The following is a 27,352-nucleotide window of genomic DNA, read 5'->3' on the forward strand; positions in this document are numbered from 1 at the left end:
CCTGGAAAAACTCAGACTGGGAAATAAACAAAGCCACCGGATTATTCCTCGTCCTGACAGTCTCCAGAGACAAGGCTTATATTTTACAATGAGTTGGCAGCTTGTAAACTACACTGTGTCCTCTTTGAAGTGGTATTTTTTTCTTCTGACACATGCTGGACCAAGTGAGGGGGGGGTGGAGGAAAAAAAAAAAAAATAATGGAAGAATCGCTGATTGTACTTTTGATTTAGATAATCGAAACTGGCAGGTGATTTTGATTGATTTTCAATTTAGAATCAAAATCCTGACTTGCCCTACTTATGACGCACTCATGGTGAAGTATTTACCTGCAGAGACCCTGCCCTCTGCCCGTATCTTGAGAGTAAATGAGAGTAAATGTAAATATGGGATTGGCTCTCAACCTAGCACTCAAGATCTCTGATTCAGCTCGGCTTACCATCACCTCTTATTGAAAGAAAGCCACAGGTAGTTGTTTGAACCTTGCGGTGAATCCTTGTCGCCTGCTGCCACTAGAAGGCACTCAGACAACATTTGAGTTCAGCAAGTCCCATTGGGTATTGTAGAACAACAAAACTCTACAGCCACTCCAATTCACAGCCTATTTGGGTCTAAGTGATTTCTCTCCCTGTGCCACAAGTACTTCTGTGGGTGACAAGTTAGCCCAGCCAACACTAAACCCTAAAGGCTAAGACCTCAGTTGTCCTGAAAACACCATGCTTACATGACACTTCAGAAAAATCAATACAAAATGAAAGAGTGCAAAAGAGGCTGAATGGAAGGACAGAGAGACATGAAAAGACAGCGTGTGAAATGGAGAGACTTAAGATAAAAAAGTGTGAAGCCAGACCGGAGGGAAGGAAATGGCAGTGAAAAGACAAAGAAATGTTCCTTGGCAACACTAAGTCCCGTGTTTCCAAGCAACAGGGGTAAAGCCATTTCTTACCAGGTAATAACAGGTCAAGAAGCTGAGCCCTCTGTGGCCTCTCAGCTTGTGAAAGCCGCTCTATTCCTCCCAAACTAATCACAATCTCTAGTCAGCCTCTTTAACCAGGATGAAGACAGTGAGAGTGCTGTCACAGACGAGGAGCCTGGCTGTGTGACTGCGCCTGTGCTCCTCTCACAGTCTGCCCTCCAGCGACAGGAGTAGCAACACAGAGACTGTCAAGCAACACGACTCTATGTGATTATCTGTCTCACATTGTCCCTCCAACACTGACTGTCTCAATCACCTCCATATTACTCTCTTGTCCATCTTAGCTGCAGACTAACTGCAGGACCAATTGGTTATTTGGTGGTTTGTTTATGAGCATGACAGTATCATAATCTGCCACTTCTTTTATAATGATAACAGCATTTGACAGGCAGTAGCTTGAATGCGATTAGACATTTTCATCTTCACAATTACAACATCATTACTTAAGTTAGTCAGAACGAGAAAGTCTCTTCTTTGTGCAAGTCTAGAGAATAATGTTATCAGCAATTCAATGCAACAACTGTTAATTCTCAATTATTTAATATAATTAAATATCTGATGGCTCCAAGGTGTAAATTCTCACCGGACAGACTGTCGTAAAAATAACACACATCTTCTGTAATGAACAAAGAACTGCCCAAAAGTCTAAGCTCACTATAAAGTAGATCTTTCAATGCACGTATAACACCTGTGAACTGTTCATTCAGATAGTTTTCCCATTAAGAAAACAATCTACTCATTCATAACTGCAAACCTACTGGTCAGAATAGCTTCTGAGATGAAAGAGTCGCCTAATTGACCATCACCTAAAAAGCCTGCCCTCCTAGTTACTGTTGCTATGCCTATCAAGCTTTCCATTTCCACACTACACATATGGAGTCAAAATTCACAGTCATTTTTGAACACTACGCCTGCTATTCCTCACATGAGTAAGTAAAAGCAGGTTCCTCATTCCTGACAACCGTGGATTTTGTGTAGCTAGCTAATGTAAGATAATGCTAATGCTTAATCTCTGTGAGTCAGCTGAGAGGTCCCAGCTGACGTTTCCAAGTGACACATTTTAAAACCCCGTAAAAAGGTCTTGAATCTGTACTTGCTGGCTGCATGCATGAGGTAATGCTAAAAGATGGAGGTTAAAGCTTCACGTCCCAAGCACAACATCAGCATCCTCACCAGAAATTGATCCATATAACGAATACAAAGAAGCAGCATTGTTTGTGTATCTCAGCGCAGAGCTTGTTCGCACCAGGGTATTAAAAATAAATAAATACTAATAAAATGTTGGATAATTAACATGTTACTTTATTTGGATGCATATCATAGAAAAAATGTACTTGGACAGTAAAGCTGAGACATTTCAGCTATACTTTACTGTTTGTATTTTCAAGCAGGATTTTAGGATATGATGAATAGATATGAGTCTGGCCAATTTAATGGTATCCAGCGCGGTTTGGCTGGAGTTGGAGTGTGAACTTCCTTCAAACAAAAAGCAGGACTGAGCTGCTATCATTACTCTAAATTCTGATACAGATGCATCTTGGCTCACAAAGTGACATTTCCACAAACAGTGGATGCGTCGGTCCAGAACAGTTATTTTTTTAATGGAATCTCTAAACCCACAAAATAATGTCACAAGCTATTAACATGCCCACTGCCTTTGGACATAACACTTAGTTACTACTGTAGGAAGTAAGCCAATTAGCCAAAAGTGCTAAGATTAGTAAGACCACAAAAAGGCTGCCACCCTCAAAAATCCTGATACAGAGTATTGCTCTTCTTCGAGCCTCGTGCACATCACATCAATGTGTAGAGAGATGCAATGTTTGACACGCCTGCTGGTGTCTAGTTAGACTTACTAAGCTATGATTGGACAGCTGCTGTTTGGAGGAGGAGGGGTTTAGACAGAGGTCAATCACACACAGCGTTTGTGAAACAGGTATGAGAAACGTCCCAGCCTAACTCACCTTAGCACACTGCATGTGGTTGCAGCCCTCATTTTTCTGGATTGGGGACTTGCAATTGGCGCAGGGTTTGGAGTTAGAGAGCAACCATAAGCAGTTGGCTGCATCCTCATAAGCTTCGCTCACACCAGCCACTTCAATAGGAAGAGGGGGAGGTAAACAGAACAAATAAAGGCATAATGAGACAGAATGAGAATGGCTATTACCACAGCATCTAAACAGGCCACTGCACTGAGTGGGAAATTGTTCTGCCTGACTAATGTGTATTGCTTATATATTTTGCTAACATCTCCCAAGATGCCTCCTCCCCCCCACACACAAACAGAATAATTGGCTATTATCAAAGCACCTCTGATGTGCCGTTTGAAATGCCAAGATAAAACAGAATCTGGGGAAATCGAAGGGGACGATGGTTCCACAACAAAATAATTGCTTTTATCTTTCAACTGTCACATCAATGGAGTGGCACTTTGGAGCGACTTGGGCCATCTTAAATCATCTATTTGATTGCCCACAGTCCAATTACTGCTTCTAAACATTGCTTACTTTCAATGAGTGGGTTGTTCGTTTTAATTAATAATTTATCATCAACATGGTAGATTTTAATTGGCTTAACACTAAACTGTTTGTAATTACTGTGGTTGAGTTCCAGGCAATTTAGCTCCAAATCAATCACTTGACTGCCACCCAAAAAAATCTGGGCAGGTAAGGGCATGCCATGTCGAAACATCTTTGTAATAATAATTTACCATCAGGTAGCTTAACACAGTTTTACTGGTACTAAGACTAAGTTAGATGCTGTCGGAATAGATGCAATAAAAATTGCATAGACTTAGCAATTATTCTGCAAAAACAATTGCAAAAAAAAAAGGAAGAAGAAAGAAGCAAATTAATGCCAATACTCACATTCCTCAGGTCTCATCTCATTGACTTTCTGTAGCCACAACTTCCAAATGTCACAGTCACAGGGCTCATGGGCCTCGCCTTGACACTCCCTGGAATACACACAGACAGATAAAAGGTGATGTAGACAGTTGAAATTACCAATTCAAAGTTCCCATTCTGTCCCTGGACTACACATAGAACTAAAAAAAATAAATAAATAAACACACTAATCACACAATGCTGTCAGAGATGCCGTCAAAACCATTAACCACCATCAAATGGCCACATCTGCCTTTCAAACAAATGCACTCCTGATGTCAAGGGAACTATAAAAGTTGAACCTGTGTTACATCCAGGTCCATTATGTGTCAGTTCCAATGTCATGCCAGCTGAACTCTTGGGTAAACCTGACAAGTGAGCCTAAAGGTCACTTTCAGTAATCACATAGTGAGGTGCAGTGAGGGGTGTAGTTCTGGTTGAAGTGCGGTGGAGATCGTTACAATCGTTAGAATGGTGGGAGTGTTTTCATGGCATTCCTCAGGGCTCTGGGAGTGAAAATATAGAAGGTGGAGGACAAAACAGCATCTGGGCCATTCTGCTCTTGAGCATGCTGCCATGCTACGAGATAAAATGAGTAGTTACAAATATGTGTACACAGAAAACTAATGGATACCCATGCAAACAAACACATACAAACAGCATAGGTGATGGAATTTGGCATTCAAGGGCATGGACTGTGTATGTTTGAAAATCTGCGAGCCAAACTGCAGCCTGCAGTTGCCTTTTTCCAGAGCACCATCTTCCCACTAATGTTATTCTGAAACCTGACGCTGCTCCATCCATTTATCAAGGAGACAAAGCGAGCCAGCATGTTGGTCAACCTTTAAGTTTATATTTCTTCTTTCATCCGTTGACTGTGTCCAAACAAATCTGGACTGTGCTGGATCTTGTTGGCCAATGTTACCCTGAAGCTGCAGGCGAGTGGTGGGTGGAGATAGAGACATGGACTGCTTAGATCTGTGCGTACTACATGATGGCAAAGGTGCAGAGTTACATCTAAAACCAGCAAAAGGAGTAAAGGATATTGTTTCATGGAGAAAAAAACCTTCTAAATGTGTAATTTTGATGAACAGAGATAAGGTTTTGAGAGTTTAATCAATGCCTGGAGAGGAACTTGAAAAGCTTGAGATGAGGAGGATTTTGGCCGAGCTTAGCATAAAGACTGGTTATAGCCAGATCATGAGTGGTACCTGGTTTTCACCAGGAAATCTTTGTCCTTACACTCAGATTTCTTAAAGTTCTGTTTGGAAAACTCAAACTTCACACACATTTTACTCCAGAGTGGCTTCCATCTAGCCACACATTACGAGATCATCTATGTGAGTGCTGTTTTTTGGAGAGATGGTTCGTGCAGAGCTTCAGAGCTCTCTGTGGGAGAGGTCATTAGATTCTTGGTGGGTTCACTGAAAATGCCACCTCTTTCCTAGTTACTGGGTTTGACTGGACACCTGAATCTCAGATGAGTCTTGGTGACTTCAACCTTTTTTTCCATTTCACAGTAATAGAGCACCTGGGAACTTCAGACACACTGACCTGATGCTTTTCTGTAAGACACAATCAATGTCTATTGCAACAACAGCCTATCTGACTTTTAATCAAACCAATGAAAATAAATTCTTAATTTTCAGTAATCTCCATTACCACTGAATTATAACACTTCATGTTTTGCAAAGCAAATGTCCAGATTGAAACTATAATACACATAATTAGAAATGTTGACATTTTCATATATATACAATCTGGTAGTGATTACTCACCAGCAGAAGAGGTGACCTTTGCCACAATCTACAGCAGGAGCCCGTAGGAGGGGAAAGCTAAGAGGGTCTGAGGTGGAAGTCCCAGGGCCCTGGGTATTCAGTCTCACTGCCCTTTCACAGCCTGCCTCGGGACACCAGCGGATTGCTGGATTGTTCTCCACAAAAGCCTGTCAACAGAAGGAACAAAGAAGATTAAAACTCAATCGGCACTTCACCAATCTACTGTTGAACTGGAGGCTTTTTAGTTTGGGTGACTCTATTACTCGATTACTTTTTGAGTCCAGATCATCAGCCAGCCAGCTATAAGAGGTCTTAAGTGCTGCCTTATTTTGTAAGTAATTCAATCTTGACCCCAAAAAATGAAAAGAAATTGATGACACTGCATGTGTAGTTTAAATGAGAAAATGTTTCGATGATAACTCAAACAAGGAGGCTGCTCATTAATTTGAGATTTGTGCCTCTTAAAACTTTCAATTAAGGTGAAATATAAGTGACAAAAAAGGTACTTCTGTTGAACCAAACAAAGGTAGTTTCAAAGTAGTTCATTTTTGATTTATCCAGTTCAGCTTTACAGCTTACCAAGTCCAAGAATATCTCTCTACTCTCCTCAGTGTTTGCCCTTGTTGTGCCCTTCCATGTCAGCCGAAGCACATCTATATTCAGTGACGTCTTTACATTGAAACTGAAGTGCAGAAGTCATGTGTTACTATTTCTGATGGCGGCAATATAATTTCAATATGATTTGTAGAAAGCTCACAGGTAAAATAGATCTGTGTAGTGCAAATCTGTTTTTTTTTCTTCATCTCATTACTTTGATGTCAAACTGAAGGTAGCGCTTGTCCATCTCTCGAGACACGACACTCTCAATGACCTCCACAGGCACTAGCTGGTAGCAGTCAAAGGCCGGGCAGAAGATGTTGTGGGCTTCACCCTCCTGGATCTTTAAATTGAGAAACCTGAGGAAGCACACACGCATTGCAGACAGCGATGAGGTATACACAGAAAAACACTCAAGAGCAGAGGAAGGAAATTAGGGACAAAGTGAGCGGATCGACAGAATCCACAGGCCAAAATCAAAACATGACTTACCCTTCCCAACAACCTCTGCAGAACTCGTGGCCACAGGACATGTCAACGGGTTCCTCGAAGACGGAGATGGAAGACATGCAGATACCACACTGTGATACAAAAGAAAGAGACACAATCTGTCTTACAGCCACAGTACAACTAGTTTCAAGGCAGTCTCGATAAATAAAGCCTGCCATAAAAAGATAATTTTCTAATTTTCAAAGGCCCTGCCTGTTATTCATGCATTATTCCATCACCCTTTGAATGAAAACACACACAGTCTTCGAATCTTGAGAACAAGCATGCTCGAAATATGGCGATGGGTGACCTAATTTTTAATATTCGATGGGATGTCAAGGCAAGGAAAACTATGCAATTTGATACATCAGTGTGCACAAACTACACACAATGGTAGCTCTTGATTTATGAAAAAACACTGTGTCAAAGGCCAGCCCAGGCCAAGACGATGACCTCTCATTAGCATGTGGCTTACAGATTACTGTTCCCTCATCAGATGCATTTTTTCACATCCGCAGAAATTTGAGACACAAACAGATACAAACAGGGACAAACACACACAGGCCTTGTTACAGTGAGAGCCTGACCCCAACAAAAGACATAAAGGAGGCAGTGTACTTCAACAATGTAAGTATTGATTTGTGAAAGAGCAGAATGTGATATAATCAACTGCAACCTTTAAACGGGCCCTTGAGTAGACTGGGTCGATTGGCAGAGTGCAGTCGAAGGCACGCCTTTTCAGAGCCACGACAAAATATACTGTCAGACGAGCGCAACCTATAATTTCTCATAAAGTAATTGATAAATCAAGCCTGTCAGCTTTGACTATCATCTATCAACAGTTTAGTTCACATACCGAACCAGTCTGGATTGAAATATCCACCGCAGGACAAATCATCCGTCATCCAAAAAGATTATGTCTTCTAACAATAAACTTCTCAGACTGGCAAAAACTGTCAGATTCTCCCCACAGGTAGCAAAGTCATTTCAAAAGCTTCAACGACCCTGGTCACCAATATCAGGTGTCAAAAACATTTCAGAAATTGTTAATGCATAACTTGAATGTGTAACGTGGGAAGGATTTATTGAAAGGATCCGTTTTACCTTCACTGACAGTCTTCTACAGAGAGTGAACAGCATAAAGGACATCTCACATTACCTGACATTATTACCATCTTGACAACCGCTCACAAAGACCACTGAGGAAAATATCAAGCATATTTGATAATTATCAAGAAATCACAGACAAGGTCAGGCTAATGGAAGGACAAGCAGGGGGTGTGCTGAGCCTCTTGCAGGAGGGGGTCAACAAGGCTCCGTAATGACCTTGTAGACGTGCAGATTTTGTAAGCACAGCTGTGGAAAATCCACCTTCCATGAGCTTTTCACAGCGTGTGTCACATATCCATGACTCATGGGAGCTGTATTTGTTTTAGTCTTACAACCGTGATTCCAAATAAGTTGGTACGCTCTGCCAACCATATTAAAAACAGAATGCCACGATTTGCAAATGAACTGTGTTTACCAACAGTTTCACAAAAGAGTTCCTGAGCTCTCATACAATCATGTGTTCACAAGGCGGTGAACCTCGCTCCATCCTCGTACGACTGAGCCTTTCGAGGATGCCCCAGACTTTAGCTGCGCCTGTCCCAACTTGTTTGAAACATGTTGCAGCATCAAATTCAGAACAAGCATATACTTACAAAAATCAATGAAGCTGATGAAGGAGAACATTAAGTATATTGTCTCTGGACTGTTTTCAATTGAGTGTATTTAAAAAAGAGATTAGCTAATGATCACATTCTGTTTTATTTCTGTTCTCCACAAAGTCCCTTCTTTTTTGGAAGTGAAACAAATTATGATAAATTGCATGGTACTTTAATTTTACTTTGCAGACAATACTTGTTCCCTGTTTATGTTACCTGTGGAGTGAAAACAATCGTCAGCTACAGTGATACTCCTGCATGTGCTGTGGCCTTGCATTAACATTACTTAGACAGGTCAGCATGCACCCTATGAGCTGAAAATTCAGCATTTCATCAGGGGAGCGGCATGACATTTCCACTCTGAAAAAAACAAATGTGGAAGCCTCTATAGTTTGATCATTAGTTCCCTCATGATTTACACTGAAGCAGAAGGTTGCTGTGAAATGTTCTTTCTACCTGTTTTGACACTCTCACCCATTGGACTATTGACAGTTGAACATCGTACACTAATAAGATTGTTTAGAAAGTATTTCAGAGAGTTTGCTTGCACCAAAATTAACAAACGACTTCTCCTCGGAGCAGAGGAAGTCCTGCTTGTGTTTATGTTCGTGGGGCAGACCACTGGCATGAATACTAATGCTTGTTAGTAATGTAATGCTGGAAATAATGCAACATTACACAGAAAGACAGGTGTAGCTGTGAAAATTTGAAGAATTCAGCAGAAATACTCCAGGAAATCTGTGGCACCGTAGGGACTCGATTTAAATAAACATTGGTGTACAGTTTTTATGGGTACACTGTCAGTTACTATTAGTCTGTGCTCTTCCATGCTAGCTTTATCCTTTGCTGCTGTAGCAGCTCCTTGGCCAGGAAAACATGCAGATCCCTGGGGCTACTCATCCTGAGGTTTAATTTCATCTGATGGCTCTTCTGAAGTAGAGTTAAATGATAGACTTCGCTGAAAAGATGCTCTCATCTACCGCATATGCAACTGCAATTTAAAGTTTTCTTCCGACTTTTTAAACTAAAATTCATAAAAACTTAAGAGTTTGGAGGCAACTGTCTAACTTTTTGGTCAAACCTGACCTTCCACCACTTCAGTATGACTTGCGGGGCTGAGCACCAATTTGGCTTGTAAGACCGGCTCAGTCTTTCACTCCTCTTCTTATTCTGTTAATTCATCAAACATTGGCAAAAGGGAACCCAAAGACGTTTCTCACCAGAGAAGACTCCTCATCAGCAGGCATGAGGCTGATTTGGTCGGGGGATGTGATGGAGGAGCGGGTGGTGCGTGGCGTACGGGGCGAGGGCAAGGTGTCCCAGGCATTGTAACCACTTGGAGGCGGGTTGGGCATTTGTACCCCTGAGCGTTGGCAGCACTCCTCTGCATTGGTCATCCAGGCCTCTAAGAGCTTCTCTCTGTCCCAATCTGATGCCAAAAAGTAAAGACATACTTAAAGAGAAAGAAAAGTAAACACATAAAAGCAGACAGAGAAGAATAACAGAAGCACATAAATAATAAACCTAATAGCTTTGTTTTGAGTAGCTGCCATGAGATATGATGAAAGTGTCCCTGTTAAAATTAAGCAGGAAGAGGGAAAAGTGGATCTTATCATTGTAAGAGAAGTGTAGAACGTAATAAAATGCCAGTTGTAATACAAGTTGGGACCTAAAGTTTAAATGGCATAAACCATGCAATAAGAAAACAGATGAGGCCAAGTTACAGTAAGGCTGTACAGGTACTCTGATCTAGAATCACCGAGTTGATCACAGCAGTATAAGAAAGAAAAACATAGTGTACCGTGTGATAATATTTGATAAATCTTCACAAATGTCGGCCGTAAGCAGGCATGAATAAACACCAAAGACAACAGACAGAATTTCCATTCAGCCGGGTTTGTTCACAACTAAATTCTCATGTCATCCCCACAACATGTATTCACATAAATACATTTTTTTTTTCAGTCCATCCTGTCTTATATTTGAAAGAATTGGTAAGCACATAGCTGAGTCCACCAAAGCCCACACAAATCCCACTACTGTGGCAACACTACCACCTAAGCTTCTCAAACAGCCAACAGCATAGACCTGCTGCCATCTGCTTTTCTGTTTTAGAATAGCTGTTCAATCTCACATTAACACAAGAACAGGTTTGAGAGCTTTTCAGTATAAATATTGAACGACTTATGGACTGTGCCTGCATCCAGATTTTCTCTGACGAAAAAATCCCCTCCTAAAAAAAGGAACATGACCCGGTCAACTGTGCAATTAGGCCATTATCAGCCTCGAGACGCTTTTCACCACCAATCAAATACCTCGGACTCTAAATGGCCTCGTTTAGATAATGAATATTGCAACAATTCCCCCATCTCCATTCAATTAAAACTCATCAATGAATATGACCCTATCTTCATGCTTTTGGCCATTAAAAGGAGTCTGAAATTAAAAGTCTTCACATTTGGTCCTAAATATCAAAAATTAGCTGGGAAGCACAAATTGTCAGCAGCACAGGCAGATTGACAGGCTGGCAGCTCAACAGAAAAGCACCAAGAATTGTGATAAGAAAACTGGAAAAGTTTCAAATGGAAATATAAATGTCAGGAAGTGTGGAAATGAGTGAAAGTTTTCACAAGAAATTAATGAGACATAAATCCCAAAAACCCTCCACCAGGAGATTAACAAAAATCCTGAAACGCTCTATCCCTATAAAACCGACAGACAGCATTCCCATGATAGAGGTGAATAAATATAGTAAGAATCTGGGGTCACTCTCTCCCCTCTAAGCTCTCAAAAGTATGTCTAATATGTAGCACACACAGCTCAACTGCCAGCCACTCAGCCCACTGAATGGGTGAATGGGGTTATTTTAAGACGGAAAATCAACCCCAAACTGTAACACATTTTTTGAAGTCCTCCACTAACGCAATCTGAGCCAAGCTAAATTAAAGGGGGGTAATGGTTTTCAAAGGCTTCAAATCAAATAACACTGTTTTCAAACATTTGAAGTTTGCCATGTGTCTTAACGATTGAGTGAAGCTAGTTTCAGAACTACTACCTTAAGGCCACTCATCAAATCAACACTGTGACACTGTTACTCAGTACTTGGCCAAACCGACATTACAAGGGCATCAGTGCAGTCATTCAGGGCAAGTGACTGATGTCTGTGGGCATGCAGAATGTGGCAAAATGAAATTCCTTCACTCTCCTTGGCTTGAAAGGCTTTCACTGGTTTAGCCTATTGGTTACAAATGTCTCTTGGATGCATGTATGAAAGATCACTGTGATGGCTTGAGACTGACTAGACACAAGCATAAGTACTGTATTTCAAATGAGCTGCACTGTGGATGTCTACATAATGTTCATTGGTAAATCTGAATGTATTACACTCGTGTTCTTAATAAGGCTTGTAAATCGGCTTTTAATTCATAGCTACCATTGCTTCACACACCAATAGATTTAATAAGGTAAGTAAAATTTGTCCCTCCAGACTCTAATCTCACTTTGTGTTCCTCCTGGCATTAAATTCACACTGCAAAGTCACACTGCTTGAAAAGTTTCAGACATAGTGCTTTGTTTTGCTAGTATTTTACATTACTTATCAACATCATTGGTAGCATGACATTGCTTATTTGTGATGGATACCTACCATCTATTTAGAAATATAAGTTAACAAGTAACCTTAGCAAGTAATTTTAGCAATGGCACAGTAAGTAAAGTAGCATAAAGTCTTATAAAATAAACAAAAAGTGCAAATGTTTAAGATACAACTCTTTCCCTGTTGTAATGCAAACATGTACTTGCAACAGCAATATGGCAGCCTTTGCGCTATTACACATATTAATGCATGGTTCAACCTTTTTGTGTACTTGCTTTGAGTTGCATGAAAAGTCAGAGCCTGTGTTGTGGCCAATGTTACTTTGAGTAACTAGCAAGTGTATTAGTACCCTAATTTGTGCCCCAGTGTTTCCTCACATATTTGGTGGAAAAGACAAGCCTACTGAAATAGCATTTAGAGCATGTGACAATGACACTCTCCACTGAGAGCAACACAAGTGAAATTCTTTCAGATAACAAAGACTTGCCTCTTCTGACTTCAAGGAAATCACTGGAGTGTAGCGTGGAGCTTATGTGAGATATGGCCTCTCTAATCCCAACACAAATAAAATCTAAGACACATTTTTTTAATAAATGTTTTCTTTCCAAGTAAACATCTTGAAGAGGGCAAGCTCTTTGTGGAAACATGAGGTACAAAGTAAAAAATGCTTCATGATTTTTTAAGCATATCTGTTTAAAAATGTGGGTGTAGCCTTGAATTTTAAAATCCAGGTCCTTCTTTTTTTCATTTTGCCTTTTTATCCTTTGTCATTATTACAGTGACTGTGTGCATGCACAAAGGAAACACGGTCTCTGGCCACAATCAGACCTGGGATGCAGATGCAGTCATCAGGACACTGGCCGTGCCAAATGTTTTAAGGACAAGCAGACACCCTGCATCTGTGCGGTTGTCAGTGTGTGTGTGAGTTTAATAGTACCGTGGGCACGTAGCAGCGCCTCTGCAGTGAAGAGAGGGGCCTGCAGCATGTCGGCTGTCTCAACTATCAGCATGTCCTTCAACCTCCGTAGATCCTGAGGCCGTAGGCCCTCATACAGCTAGAGAGGAGAGCAGAGGAGAGGAGAGGAAAGGAGGATAGTGACAAGGGGAGAACAAGAATGACAGAAGGTACAGAGGCAAAAGAGAATCGGGCAGGTTGGCAGAGAAAAGTAATGAAACAGTAGTGGGAGTGACGGAGGGTGAGATGAGGGGACGAGTGGGGAGGAAAGGAATTAGAGTAGAACGAAAGAAAGTTTGGGCAAAGGGGAAGAAGAGAATAGAAGTATTGACAACAAATTAAATATAGACAATTGCTGCCACATGACTGAATTGGGCCCAATGAGCTCACAACACACTGACGATGATGGGAGTCACATGCCTTACGCCAGACTACTTTGTATGTGTGTTTGTTTGTGTCTAATCAAAGCATCTGCAATGTGACGTGTTGGGCTAGCCAGCAGAGTTCCAGCTAAATATTCAACACTGGGCTACAGACAAATAGTGTCTGGCTCCAAGAGGACCTCAATGACTGAAAAAGCTTCAGTTCTTACAAAATACGTCTTTTTTGTTCATTTCTTATGTACCATGAAGCATGGGGTCATTCATTAAAACATTACATTAAAAGAATACAGGTGGAGTTTTGAATGGTAGGTCTTATTCAGTACTAATATTACACCACTGACCAAGTAAGTGTTATAATACAACCCCTGAGTGGGTTTGGCTAGGTGAAAGTATCTAGAGCAGCTTACTGGAAAGAGTTTTGTATGAAATAACAATGACATCAATTGTTAACAGCTTCATTAGGTTTTTAACAGTTTGGTAAGGACTTTGCAGGAGTTTGGTATTGGTAATGGAAGTGACACCAGTTGAGGGTGACAAACTGAAAGCTGTACACCCTCTGCGCCTCAGTGTGTTATTCTGTACCTCTCTTCTGTCGAGGGCTGCGTACTCTGCCTCTATACCCTCAGCCTCGGGGGCAAGAGAGAAGACCATCTGCGACTCCAGGCACAGGGCCAACTCCTTGTGGTGCTGCTTCTCTGCACAGTCACATGGAGTCTCGCGGTTTTCGTTCTCTGCAAACAGGTCCCCTTCTCTCTGAACCAGGAGCTGAGCAAGTGAGAACAAGAGGAAAATGTGGCTTTGAAGAGTGGGGCAGAGGGGCACACAGTATTCACAGGGACGTTTACGAAAGCTCAATGTCAAAAACAACAACAACAACAGTGGAGTGCCACTAACTCTGTGATAGGAGTTGATGGAAAGGCAGACATGCTAATCCCCATTACTTTTAAATACACTGTGATTGTCATTATTACTAACAAATTTTTTAGTTTTAGAGCCCATAAGTGGATTTAACTTGTGCATCTGAACATAAATGTTCACTTTTAGAGGTGCAGCAGTTCTGAAAAGTAACAACCTTTTTTGATTTTTTGATTGTGGTACTGCTGAGCACAATAAAATGAAATAAGTGCTTTTTCACAATGGCTGAGCCACTTAAAGAAAATTGAATAAATTGTTCTCTGATGTATGAATATGTAATTTCAGCTTCCCAAACACTTGTTCAATTAATTCTTTTCCACTTTGCTTTTTGCTACATTTTCCATGTTGGGTTTCTCTCTATCACAACAGACTTGCCTGCATTTTTAATTCAACATTTAGTTTTGCACATGGTGCAAATTGTATTATCGGGGGAAATTAAAATTAAAGGAAGAAAATCAGCAGCACAAAATTACACAATCATTAATCATGGGAATGCACGACAGAATGCAATGCGTTTTGATTATCTACAGTTGTTCACATTGTGCACGACATCCTTCATCATGGGGATTACATAGTTCCTCGGGGACTTATAGAAGTGTTCTATGCTGCAGAACATCTTCTCAAAACTCACAAGGGAGTGGTTTGATCAAACTTACCATAATGGATGTGATCATGCAAGTTATTGCTCCTTACACAGGGTCATGACTGGATCTAACACAAGGCCACACACCGACAACTATTCTACAGATATTCATAGTACAATATATCACGTTCTAATTACTGTTAACCTCAGGGATACTGTGGCCCCTTTCATCTGCCCTCCACTCACATTGCTTCCTGTCTTAGTGAAGTTCTTCAGTTTCAAATTCAGCTATGGAACCTTTGATCTACATCTAAAATGTCATACTTGAGAATATTTTACATTAGCCTGCACTGAAATTCATCCACAGGATTTTGGAATCTCACCTCAACACAAGTCTTCATGCCTGAGGCAGCAGCATAGTGCAGGCAGGTGTTTTTCTTGTTGTCAGTGGCATTGATATCAGCACGTTCATACTCTCCATGGTCCAGCTTCGCTCCTGTCCATGTGAGGATGATTTGCAGACACTCTGCCCGACGCTGTCGGTCTTCATATGGCCGTGAGATCCGGGGCTGCAGTGCCCCCTCTGAGGTCAGGATCTGGGGCCCCATGCAGAGAAGGTGCAGAGATGTCTCATTGTGCACATTACGCTTGTTAGGATTCCCATCTTTGCTTAGGAGAAAAGACCTAAAAGAACACGACAGGGACAAGAATAACAGTTTATTTCAAGCATTTGCTCTTTGGCCCAGAAATGGCTTTGTGTGCTAATACCTGGGGAGAGCCAAAACATTTTAGTTTACTTTTTATTTCAGCTTTGATCAACAAAGTAACCTACAAGGATTTACAATTATTAGTCTATATCAATCTGTTTTTCTAAGCCTATTTGGGGGGCATAATGGGTTTTTTACAACATAGTAAATGCCATGAAAGCCTGTTTATTTTCAGCCAAACCAAAAATGTAGGAAATAATAATATTTCTGTTATGCATAACTAATTTGAGGTTGAGTGTAACTGTATATTCTAGAGCATTTTAAATCAGGCACATCACAATATTTGAAATGAAGAGCAAAGATACAGAATCCCACAGAAGAGATCTATGTGGAAATGCACATTGCACCTCAGGTAAATTATTATCCACATCAGTTAATCAGTCTGAGTCTCAGAATTTCAGTGCTTCACCTGGAAATTGGAAACATCAGGATCAAATCTATCCAGTCATATATTTTGCTGACACTTGACTTTGCCTTTTAACTTGATAACATTTTACAATCCTCCTGAGTAGTTTTTCTAAGTCAGGTAGGAATGCAAACTTGAGCAAGCACCCTGTTAGCACAGAAAGGAAAGGGCCTGAGAGGAGTAAAGACAAACACATGCAAGGTTGGTAGCTTGTGGGATGGGAAGCTTTTGGAGCCCAATCCTATTCCATCCCAGCATGTTGCATTCCTGAGAGCTGCTAGCAGATGGCTATGTGGAGAGACAGATGGGACGGAGACATATAGAGAAAAACATGAAAAATTTGCTGTTACGATGCAGCAACACAGTGCTAGATGGGGCCCAACTGATCAGCAACAGAGTGCTAAGAAAATAAGAGAAATGCTCAAAGGACACTTGGTATCCACATAAGAAATAGGAATAATAATTGAATTAATTAATAAACTGCCACACATCAAAAAGCTAGAGCACAACAAATCCGTCCCTTATCTACTGATCTTTATGTTCACTTTAATGTCAGTGACAGCAGGCGGGCCAGAAACATGCAACTCTGTACTCTGTACATTCTGTCTGCTTGCTTCCTTGTTTGTTTGATTTTCATCGGAGCCATATCCTGACCTGAGTAGGCGTGTCATGGCGTGCCGGGCAGCATAGTGCAGTGGAGTGTTGTGCTGGTAGGACTCTCCATATGTAGAGTTGGGATCCAGAGCCTCCTTGAACTGCTGGTTGCTTTCATACAGTTGACAGGCCAGCACCTCATCCCCATTGATGAGAGCCTTACGGAACTTGGTCGCTGTGTTCCCCATCTCTTCCTGTAGCGTAGGTTCGAGCCCTGACTGAAACAGCAGCCTTTTAAGTCGTCTTCAATCTGCTCAAGTCCAACAGGCCAGCATACTGAATGTCCTAAAGAAAAGAAGAAAAGCAGGAGTTAAATTCCTTTATGGCTGTGTCCAAGTCCAACAAGGCCTTGTTAACTAAAAAGTGCTGACTGAGCTCGTGTGTCATTAAAAAAACTCAAGCCGACCGTCCCAATAAGCCAAACATATTGTCACCACTGTTTAAAAAAAAAAGAAGCTGTCCTGTGTCTTAGAGTATTAATCGCTTCCACTCCTGAATCACAAGGACGAGAGTTGTATCTCCAAGGCTGCTCAGGCTGCTCTGCCGCAAGCCCTGGTGTCAGCATCACCACTGCACTGTAAACAGCTCCCTGCGTTTATTTCTGTTTTTTTTTTTTTTTTAAATAACTAAACATAGTGCCAACAAAGCTCAAACAGAGAGAAGGACAAGACTTCCTCTGGCATCACCAGGAGCTTCCGCCACTCTGTGCCAATGTTGCCCATCCCACTGAGGCCAGGAGTCATTGTGAAGCAAGATAGCCTCAACTCAAGAGGAACATGCAGCGAGTCAGCATTTCACTTCCACCCGAGCACCATATGGTCATGACTGTTTGGGCAATGTGATGCTTTTATGTATTTTTGGTCAGCTACAGCACAAATCAGCAGAACAGAAAATTATCTCCCTTAGCACAATATACTCTAAGTCAAGACACTAAGATGTACTCTTACTGACTTCTCATTGGCAAGTTATGTACACAATACAAGGAAACAATGCTGCCTGAAAACCTTTCAAGTGTGCTGTATGTACTGAATGCCCAACTCTCCACAGATTAGTATGTATGACACTTTTTGGTAACCAAAATTTGATATACCACTTGCAGCACTACTGACAATTTTCCAGGACAAAGTATTAGAATTTTCAACATCATACTCAAACAGCATGACTAGGAGAAAATAAACAAACATACACATTCATAATAATATGATAAACTTCTACTTCTACTACTTTTCTTCACAATGTGACAGAGTGCTTTCCAAAAAAAAAAAAAATTACAAAAAGAACAGATAAGTGTACACAGTGAGACTGCTGCGGTAACTTCAGATGTTTAGTGCTACTGAAGTAGTTGGTATAGTTGCCAGTTTATTAGGTACACCTGGCTAAAACTACTGTCTATTACAACAGTAAAAATCAAGCAATAAATCTTACCTTCGTGAAGGTTGTGCTGCTCTGTTTCTGTTGAAAACAGAAGAGGTGTGGATTCAACCTTAGCTTGTACCTAATAAACTGGCAACTGGTTATACAACTTCAGTAAAGTTATGAGATGGTCACATGAAACAATCAAGTACAGAAGCAGATGCCCATTTAGTTTAAAATAGGGCCATAATGTCTCACTCTCTTGTCTGAACTCCTTAGGAAGGTGTGTGAGGGACACCCTGCATTGTAGGCTGGAGGTTAAGTGGGACAGAGGCTGGACCAGAGAGGGATGGGACATCGACTCCTCGTCTCTGTAACAGACTTGTAATAGTTTATCTAGCATCCATGATCTATCACGTGTTCTTAGTTTGGCCAACAGAAACAACTATATACTCTACCCTATACGTGAATCAAATGTGTTTATCCATTGTCAATACAGAGATGGGGCATAGTCTCCAGTCACCCTCACAATATGAGCCATACATTCAAATAACATTACACGTTACACACACACACCACTAACAATACAAAGACTTTACACTGAAGCCAGGTGACACAAGTGAACCTGTCTGGCATCACTAAATCTGTGTCAAGCCGTGTCAGGACAGACACCCTCATAACCACACACAGTGAGGGGCAAAGACAAACACACTATGTCCCACCTTGGTGCGCACTTGCAAACACCTTATCTTGGGTTATATAATGTCTTGCTTGAAAACACATATTACTGATAAGGCTTCTCTCCAAATGTATGACTGTGTAACCTCTCTGAAAATAGTTAACGACACTTGTCCACGACAGCGCCAACCAACATCTAACTATAGCTATCAAACAGCCGCGGCTAATTATATAAAGATGTAAGTTTGTGTGCATGGCTTGCCACTTGTCACTGAACTCCTCCATGCAGGCCTTTACCCATGCTGTGTGGTGTTTACCGTTTTCGCTAACCTAGCTCGCCAGTGTGTTGTGCTGTGTTAATGAGCAGTCCCCGAAAACACTTTGTCACATTTCTGCTTCATGAAAACATTCGCCAGCCAACTGACCTTAGATAACGTGAAGTCCAAACCATTCCGTTTATCGAAAGGGCTTGGGCTGACCACAACACACAACACTGCTTGCTAGCTGTATGTTATTCAAAAACATAAAAACATCATGACGCTACCATCTGCGTTGGCTAACGTCAGCGCATACGCTAGCGGGTCAGCTAGCGAGCTAACCGCGCTGCTAGCCAACTTAGCTAGCACAGTTGATAAAGTGGCAGTAAACAGTGAGTAACAAGTATTCCGACTTACACAGATTGCGCGTCCCGCTGTTGCAGACCTGATCTTGTGAACCGACTGTCACTCGCTAGCGCAGTAAACACAAGCTTTTCTTGATAAGTAATCCATGAATAACGTGTGCTCAGAGCAGTGATGTTGTTCCTGTCAACTCTACGTTGACTCTGCTGGCTGCTAGAAGGGTTGCCAGGTTCTAGCACAACCCCCAAAATAGACGGAGAAGGGTATGGCTTATAGTTCAAATGGTGACTGTGTGTGTGTGTGTGTGTGTGTGTGTGTGTGTGTGTGTGTGTGTGTGTGTGTGTGTGTGTGTGTGTGTGTGTGTCTCCACAGATTGGACATACTGCAATGAAACACACCGGCACCGTTAGTTAAGTTTTAAATCCTAACTTTGCAATATAAACACATTTTGTGGAAAACCTTTGGACCGATGACATGCATTTTTTTTTCTTTTTTTTTTTGGGAAGGCCATTTTATCCTGGTCTTTGTTGTGCAATACGGCTATATGAAGGATATATCAGCCTATCCTCTTCAACGTGTGTCAAATCTACAGGTTTTTATGGACAGAAAAGATATGGGATTCTTTTAAATAAAGAAAAAATACAAATAGATAAAAACTTCCAACCTTAGTTTTCGGCTATGGTTTAATTGTTGGATAAAATGTACATTTAATGCAGTGTTATATTAGATCCACTCTAACTCAACTCAACAGGCTACTGTAGTGATTGAGTTTGTAGCTGTGAGTGCAATAAAATGCCACTAGGGTGCGACAGAGTCCACAGAAACAAATAATGCTTTTGACTGGACATGAAATTTGTGCTTTTTATGCCTTGAACAGCTCAGTCGTAATATGACTTTAATCGGGTTTGACTTTGCACTTGTCGCACATTAAAAAAATAATTAAATTAGAGAGTATTAGGTGCGTCAGCTGAATTTAAGTGGCTTTACCTTCCGTCCTGTGTAAGCTGTGGTTCTTATGTGCAGTGAACCAATCAAAATGTATATAAGCATCAAGCATCTTGTACTCTTTAACAGGTGCATTCATATATCAAACAAATGTTTATATTAAATGTACATATTAGTCCATCATATGTAAAGTATGCTGCAGGGACAAAGGTGTCTTAACTTAAAATAAACACGCAGATAGTAAATAGAACACGTATGTTTTTTATTATCAAATATCTGAACATTGCAGTGACAGTATATACAGCATATTAGCCTCACATTTATGAGTGCACCAATTTCATCTCAACAGACTTTCAATAAATAATCTGTAAACACATAACCTCAGTGTGAATGCAGATACAGTAATGTATGCACAATGAAACATACATAAGTTTTTTTAATAATCAGGCAACTTAAACAAATGTTTTGGCACTTTCAAAAATCCAGATCAGAGCTACATAAACAGGGTGTTCCAAAAAAAATAAAGTCCAGGAGGACAGATGGATTAAGTCAATGTTTCAGGTTGCTGATGCTTATCGTGTGACACACGGCGCTTGACTTAATGCCATTGCTTGAACGTGTCCTTGATATTTCCAGTGTCACCACAGAAGGAAAGAAAAGCATTTACCACCACCAAGACAAATTCTGAGTATGCACATAACAAAAAAAGCAAAATAATATTTCTTATTCATGGTGGCAGATGAGGAACAACCAAAATAACAAAATGAAATCAAAAACATTTCAGAGGCGGCGCTTTCAAGGGTTTGTGTAAAAGGAATAGTAAGCTGCCATGCCTTTGGATGAGGGGGCTTCCTTGCTGTAGGAGCTACTGTTGGTGGCAGCTGAGGCCAAGTCTTCACACTTGATATCAGTGGGTGAGTCCTCTGTGCTAGGACCATTAAGAGACATGCGCCTTCGTTTACAGGCTGTGGAATAAGAGTCAGCCTTGTCCAGGGACAGAGCTGATGGCTGTGTCTCCGTCCAGGAGGAGATCAGGCCTGCGCTGCCGTTCACCTCCTCTTCTATCTGCAGTTTAACTTTGCTTGAGTCGTCTGCGAAACCAGAAGTGGGGCTAGGTCTGGGAGACCAAGGCAGGCTGGGAGTAATCTTTCTCTGGTACGTTGCTCTGGACCCCCATCCTGCAGCCATGGTGGTGAAAGGAGAGTCTGGGTAGTAGCTGAGAGCATGAGATGTTTGCATGGACAGGGATTTGATACCATAAGGGAGCAGGGAGCTTGAGTATTCCGCCTCATAGGGTGTGAGATCTATCTTGTTGCTGGTGCTAGTGCCGTTTCCCCCTTGCTGCATGGAGGTGACAAACCACCTCTGTGAAGCTCCATCTTCTGTCTGAGGTGAGAGGAGGCTGTTAGTCTGTGGCACAGCTCTCTCGCTGTTATAGAAGCGATTTTGGGGAAGGTTATTGACAAATTGGTCCTGGAAGAGGGGCTGCATGGTGTAGCGGGTGCTAGGGACAATCTGGTGGGTACGGGAAGAGTCGGTTGGTGATGGGGTGAGGCGGTCATGTTCTGGAGCTGTGTACATCCTGAAAAAACACATGTATTTATGAACTTGAGGTCAAATGTTTTCTCACATGGTGTGAAAATGTCTTTCAACATGAGTTTGCACATGGACATGAAACAGCAGACCTTGAGTTGATGCAATGAAACATATCATTTGATGGATTCCTATGTTATGAAAATCTGATATTTGTTCTAAACGTGTAACTGGTGATCAACGCATGGCAAAGAAGTAAAATACTCACGAATCATAATTATCTCTGAATCCCTTGGCAAAAGGGTTGTGATCAATTTTCAGCTGTGTGATCTAAGACAAAGCAAAACGGAAGAATAAGCTACACATTAACATGTGAAGGTATAGAGAGAACAAATGTAAAGAAGCATCATGCAGGTACATGTCTATGATACAGGGAAATAGCACATAGCTGATTAACATTTTAAAAAATGCTATTCGTGTCCATTGAATGGGTTTCAATGAATATAAATTACAAGCTGATCAAAACAAGATGTGACATGCAATTTATATCTCAGAAAGCAGGTCTGAGTGTAATGGCAGCCTATAACTCAAAACCCATATCGTGGCACAGGCGGAGTGGAGAGGAACGCGCCATGCTCACATCAGTGTTCTGGTAGGCAGTGACAGCTATGAACTGGGTCTCTGGAAAGGTGAAGCTCTGAGTCTTTACGTCACTGCTAATGTCCTCCACCCCGTCCTCCGTCACCTCCACGATGTGCAGCCTTGGCTGGTACTTGTGCAGCGATTGCAGGACGATCATCTGCAGAAATAAAACATGCAGGAAATGTTCAGATTAAATTACTAAATTATTTTCCACTTTTCTAAACAGGAGGAATTTGCGCCAAAAGATTATTTGGTTCGGCCTCATGGCGCAAAACAACGGCGTCTTGACTTCAAGATAATGTGATTAATTCCATTTGATTAAAGTTTTCGTTTGGACAACTTCGGTTCACAAATTAATAAAATTCATTAATTGATTAAGATGAAGAAAATTAGCCCCAGCTGTGCTCGTGGTTTGCGTGAAATTATTAAATTAATGGTGCGCTTGAATCTTATCTGTTACGCAGTTTTTTACTCTCTCCTTGTGGCGGTGACGCAGATTTTTTACTTTATATTAACAAAACAGTTGTACTGAATACAACCACCGTTCAATGCAACGAAAATTATATTGACATTTTAATACAATTTGTACAAATCTTTGGTGAGGGTGAAGGGCGTCAGTGTAGGTGTATTTATCAGTCTGGCACACCTGTGAAGTACTGTGACTGGTTCCTTTGTTGTTGGTGAGTTTCAGTTTGCTGAAGGAGATTTCTTGTCTCATCCAGTGGGCCCCCGTGTTTGGAGACTCTGGGTGGATGTAGACTTTGTTCCCTGCCCAATAAAGAAATACAGTTTCAAACATCAAACTCGCCAAACTCCGCTGGATTATTTTAATAAGCCTGGCGTTGAAAAAAAACGGGGTTTCAAATTGCATCAATTTTTCAAAACATAAATACATGAAAGGAAGCTTATATTTCATAAGGAATTATTTTATTCTGCCAAATAAAAATGCCAATTAGACAATCTTAATATTTTCCTATGTCGGTTATTTGCAAGCCTTCTTGTGTAGCTTAATTGTGGAGAAATACAATTTAAACATGGACACAAATGAAACACTAAAAATGTCAAATATCCACCTGTGTCAGTACCTTGGCTGCTGTTGTCCGCCTTGCCACAGGTGACCCACTTGCCACCCTGAAATCTCCAGTGGTTGGGATCCGCCAGCACCACCTCCACGAACACGTTGTAGTGCGCTGACAGATTGAGACCAGCTATGTTAAAGCTGAGGAACGGGAACATCCGTCTGCAAGCGCAAAATCAAACAAACAGCAGACGGTGTTAGAAGATAAATATGATTAACTGGAAATCTGATCTTATGTCACAACACGTGAAAATGACAATAACTGAGTGAAGGTAAAGTGACATCCTCTTTATCCCATTTTCCTGTCATCTCACCTGCCCTGCTTGGTGATGATCATCTCGGTCTGGTGCCGGTTGAATTTGAGCCACAGCGGCCGGTTGCAGAGGTAGACCTGGGCCCTCATCCCCGGGCCGCCGGTGGGGAGAGATATGTTGCTCAGAGCCGACCCTGAGCCGGTGTAGGGCGAGTAGATGCAGCCGGGGCTCTGCCCGAGCTGGTAAGGCGAGCTGAAGTGACTGCGGCCGGCGGCGGAGGGGGAAAATCCCGCCGGGGGCAACACGGAGCCCAAGTGGAGAGGTGAGGGGTACCTGCCAGCGCTGGACGGGGTGTAAACCGTGCCAGTGGGGTTATAGGGGATGAAAGAGCAGGGGTTCGGTGTTTCCGGGCTCTGTTTAGAAACAGTGGGAGAGATGTAGTACCGGTCGGGACCCATCCCGTGCTCTGCGTACCTGCTACCTGCAGTCGGATCGTCCCCGTCCACGGCCGGAGACTTGCACCTCTCATCCGCTGCGTCTTTGGTAGAGGAGAAGGTGCTGCTCTCCCCTTCGCTGCCGAGCATGGCTGCCTGTCTTAACTCTGTGTTATTACAGAGGCTGATTGCTTTCTTTGATCCCGGATGATACTGCTTTTTCCCCAGGGGTCTTCTTTCCCCTCAGAGATCAACGAAGCAGTTCTTTCTCCAGGTGTCTTCCGATACAAAACTTCTTCTGGCAGATCCACAGCAGTCTGATTTTTGGGACAGAAACAGATGACGGTTCAGAGCATCCCAGACTGTGTCTACAGTCATCGGGCGACCTGAGTCACCGACACTTGAGAGGCCTAATGCAAATGCAAAGGTGGCAACTTGCGCGCAGACGAAAAGCCACTGAGGTGGTGGAGGAAAGTGTCCGTCTTATCAAAGGATCTTTGATAGGATCTTTGTGGGTGTATCAGGGTGTGGCTGTAAAGTTTAGCAAACTTGAATTGCTGTATTTCAGTGATTGTCGCGTTTTGAAAATTTGCTCTTTTTTTTTTTTTATTTAAAAACAAATTATCTTCCTCTCCCTTTCTCTTTTCATCCTTGTTCTCTGTTTGAAAACCACTTTCAGGAAATTATTCCATTAAATTCAGTGCAATAAAATAAGGCACCTCTTATTATTTCAGAGGCTTAAAAAAAAACATGCTGTGATTCAGGTCAAAAGTTCAGAAAGGTAGAAGCATGACGGACATGTAGTCTATGCAACTGAATCAGGAGCCCAGCTGGTCAGCCATCAGAAACAAATGAGGTGAGCTGCTGACCTTAAGTGGATTTGGATGATATTGGGGGGGAATCGCCTCGAGGTGAGAGCCAATTTCTTGTAAATCACATGACAAATTTGAAGTAAAGCACTGATTATTTTTTGGGTGGGGGGGTAGCTCTGTGGTGTAAAACTAAAATGAAAGTTCGCCCACGGTTCTTGAAATTCCGCCTAATTTAAACGTTTAATGTGAACCGCAATCTTCTCGATGAAAACAAAACGTGCTATTTTAAACGAGGCAATCCCACGTCTTCACAATAAAAAACAAATACAGCAAAACGTGAAATAGAAAGTTAATAATGCATTTGTCTTTACAAATATTTATTTGCGGGGACAAACACACACACACATTTAGTTACTTTCGAAGTAATAGACGGGCTGCTGTTAATCCTAAATTATTATTCAGAGTTAATGAATTTGCATTCATTCAATTCTGATACGGCTCCGTGTCCCAACGGGATTCCCGACGTGAAAAAGGGAAATAGCCAATTATTTTTCCGTTTCAAGAAACCTGTGATGTTTCTCGGATCAGACAGTCCGATGTGAGAAACGACAACAAACAAATCTATACGCTCCTGTCGAGGGAAAAAACCCCAAACAACAGAGAAACAGAAATAAATCTGTGTATATATAAATCCGGTTATTTCTCGTGGCTTAATTCCCTGTAAAAAAAATTCCAAAGGCTTAATTTTAACGGCGAGTAATGTTTAAATTTCTCCTTTCTAACAGTGTTAAATCAAACAAATATTCCACACATTCAAATGCATAGCCTGCATCACATGAAAATAAAATACATTTAAGAAATGTCAACTTACCGAGCGCTTCTCTCTCCTGTTTCTGTTTGCAAATCAAGTTCAAGACACGAGAAAAAAAAAAGCAAAAACTATTTAAAAACTATCTCAGGCAACACCAGCGAGGCTGAGCCCAAACCGGTACATGACACCATGTTGCGTTTGAGGTTCAGGAGGGAGCATAAGATAAAGGCTGAGCCATGTGGAGGCGGACTGATCGGAGCGGAGAGGCGCACCCCCGCTTTCACCGCTGCTCTCTCCTTGTGGCGGTGACGCACAGATAGCAGCCTATTACCAGATTCTCCTCTGATCTCCAGAGGAGGGGCAGGGGATCCTCAGCACCATGGCCAAGATGCAGAGGAGAGAGGATGCTCCCCAATCCATCTGTGAATTGTTTCCATCTCATCATCCTCACAAAGACATCACCACAATAACGTTCCCGTCAGGGCTCAGAGTGCGTCTGTGGGGGTCAACAGCGCAGTTTATGGTAATCTCATATGTTCACCTGGGTCATTGTCAGTGAAGCATTCTACCCTGATGTCTACAGATGAAAAACACTCCTGTTTGAACAGAGAGAGAGCTGACATGCATGTTAAGATTTCTGACAGGTGGTGGAGATTTTGCATTTGCCTCCATGTTTGCAAACTTTGACAAAATTAGCCTAAAAAATGCATAAAATCAACTACATGGAAGCTGGAGCCTTGGTAACTCAGAGAGATAAGAGACTCAGACATTCTGATACTTGCCTAAATAAGATCTCTGATTTCTTGACTGAGAAATAAGAACTTGGAAGGTAAATGCACCTCACTGACAATAATTCTTAACATTTAAAAAAACAAACGCAGTTCTTTCATTTTCAGGTCAGGTAAGTGCTGATGATGAATGTTGCCAGTTAGTCACCCCAATATACATTTATTTGTCACAAAAGTACAGAGGGTTCACAGATGATTTTGGCTCTGAAAGGGACTCATATCTAACCGTTTCCTCCTTGATTCTTTCTGCTAATTCAATTCAAAGGAAACCAGGTTCAGGTTCTAAATGATGCTGCATCACTGTGTTAATGGGGCACCTTTTAACAGCTTAAAGACCAGCTCTCTTCTGTAGAGACCAGCCGACGCTCAGCTGCTGCCTTTCCTTGCTTGAGAAAAAGTTTGCATGATAAAGGCAGTGAGAGGATTAATGAAGCAGGTCGCCACCTCTGAAATAAACACACCGTACATCAAACAAGACAAATCAGCTGTTAGGGTAAACTATTTGAAGAGCAAACAGTCTAAAGCTAATACACCTCTGCGGATTGCACTGATAAACTGATTGAGTTGTTTGATTATTTCAGGAAGTCATGAATATAGAGTAAGGCTTCACGGATCTCTGGGTGCAGATGTTGTTTTGGTGCTCCTACATTTACTTCGCACTAAAAGTATTTTCCTCTGCTTGCCTGTTTCGCCTTTCCATACGATATGATGGACTTT

At 41.6% G+C, this 27,352-nt stretch overlaps 2 protein-coding genes across 5 annotated transcripts in view; both read right to left on the bottom strand.

Moving 5' to 3' along the window:
- The window catches only part of ankib1b (ankyrin repeat and IBR domain containing 1b), a 33,212-nt gene extending 13,640 nt beyond the window's left edge, over positions 1–19,572 (bottom strand). Inside the window, exons 1-12 of one of the 3 annotated variants that reach the window (XM_076737845.1) lie at positions 19,393–19,572; positions 18,113–18,139; positions 16,688–16,972; positions 15,244–15,544; positions 13,945–14,127; positions 12,962–13,079; positions 9,650–9,858; positions 6,727–6,815; positions 6,449–6,593; positions 5,638–5,804; positions 3,842–3,930; positions 2,939–3,069 (exon numbers count right to left, since the gene is read on the bottom strand). In XM_076737845.1, the coding sequence (XP_076593960.1) occupies positions 2,939–3,069; positions 3,842–3,930; positions 5,638–5,804; positions 6,449–6,593; positions 6,727–6,815; positions 9,650–9,858; positions 12,962–13,079; positions 13,945–14,127; positions 15,244–15,544; positions 16,688–16,875 (1,620 nt within the window). In that variant the 5' untranslated portion in view covers positions 16,876–16,972; positions 18,113–18,139; positions 19,393–19,572. Of the gene's footprint in view, positions 1–2,938; positions 3,070–3,841; positions 3,931–5,637; positions 5,805–6,448; positions 6,594–6,726; positions 6,816–9,649; positions 9,859–12,961; positions 13,080–13,944; positions 14,128–15,243; positions 15,545–16,687; positions 17,267–18,112; positions 18,140–19,392 lie in introns of those variants that run through there. The other 2 variants (XM_076737844.1, XM_076737843.1) reach the window with 2 other exon arrangements.
- A 953-nt stretch (positions 19,573–20,525) lies between these two features.
- LOC143325290 (eomesodermin-like) lies at positions 20,526–26,151 on the bottom strand. 2 transcript variants are annotated; one of them, XM_076738266.1, is made up of 7 exons: positions 25,908–26,151; positions 23,851–24,541; positions 23,544–23,698; positions 23,105–23,226; positions 22,457–22,615; positions 22,085–22,146; positions 20,526–21,865 (listed from the first exon to the last, which is right to left on the bottom strand). In XM_076738266.1, exons 2-7 carry the CDS (start codon positions 24,372–24,374, stop codon positions 21,079–21,081), a joined length of 1,809 nt encoding a protein of 602 aa, XP_076594381.1. In that variant the 5' UTR covers positions 24,375–24,541; positions 25,908–26,151; the 3' UTR covers positions 20,526–21,078. The 2 variants fall into 2 exon arrangements, with proteins under 2 accessions (XP_076594381.1, XP_076594380.1); XM_076738265.1 differs by having other exon boundaries at positions 20,532–21,865; positions 23,532–23,698; positions 25,908–26,148.
- Between the last annotated feature and the right edge of the window lie 1,201 nt (positions 26,152–27,352).

The sequence above is a fragment of the Chaetodon auriga genome, chromosome 8, assembly GCF_051107435.1.
Source record: "Chaetodon auriga isolate fChaAug3 chromosome 8, fChaAug3.hap1, whole genome shotgun sequence".
Lineage (NCBI taxonomy): Eukaryota > Metazoa > Chordata > Actinopteri > Chaetodontiformes > Chaetodontidae > Chaetodon > Chaetodon auriga.

What these genes read in the sequence shown, in the direction of transcription:
- LOC143325290 (XM_076738265.1), bottom strand. Translation starts at nt 24,374, where the DNA reads ATGCTCGGCAGCGAAGGGGAGAGCAGCACCTTCTCCTCTACCAAAGAC. An exon ending in CCAGTCACAGTACTTCACAG is followed by an intron (nt 22,616 to 23,104) that starts GTGTGCCAGACT and finishes TTATTTCTGCAG; the next exon opens with ATGATCGTCCTGCAATCGCT. An exon ending in TTCAGAGATAATTATGATTC is followed by an intron (nt 21,866 to 22,084) that starts GTGAGTATTTTA and finishes GTGTTTTTTCAG; the next exon opens with GATGTACACAGCTCCAGAAC.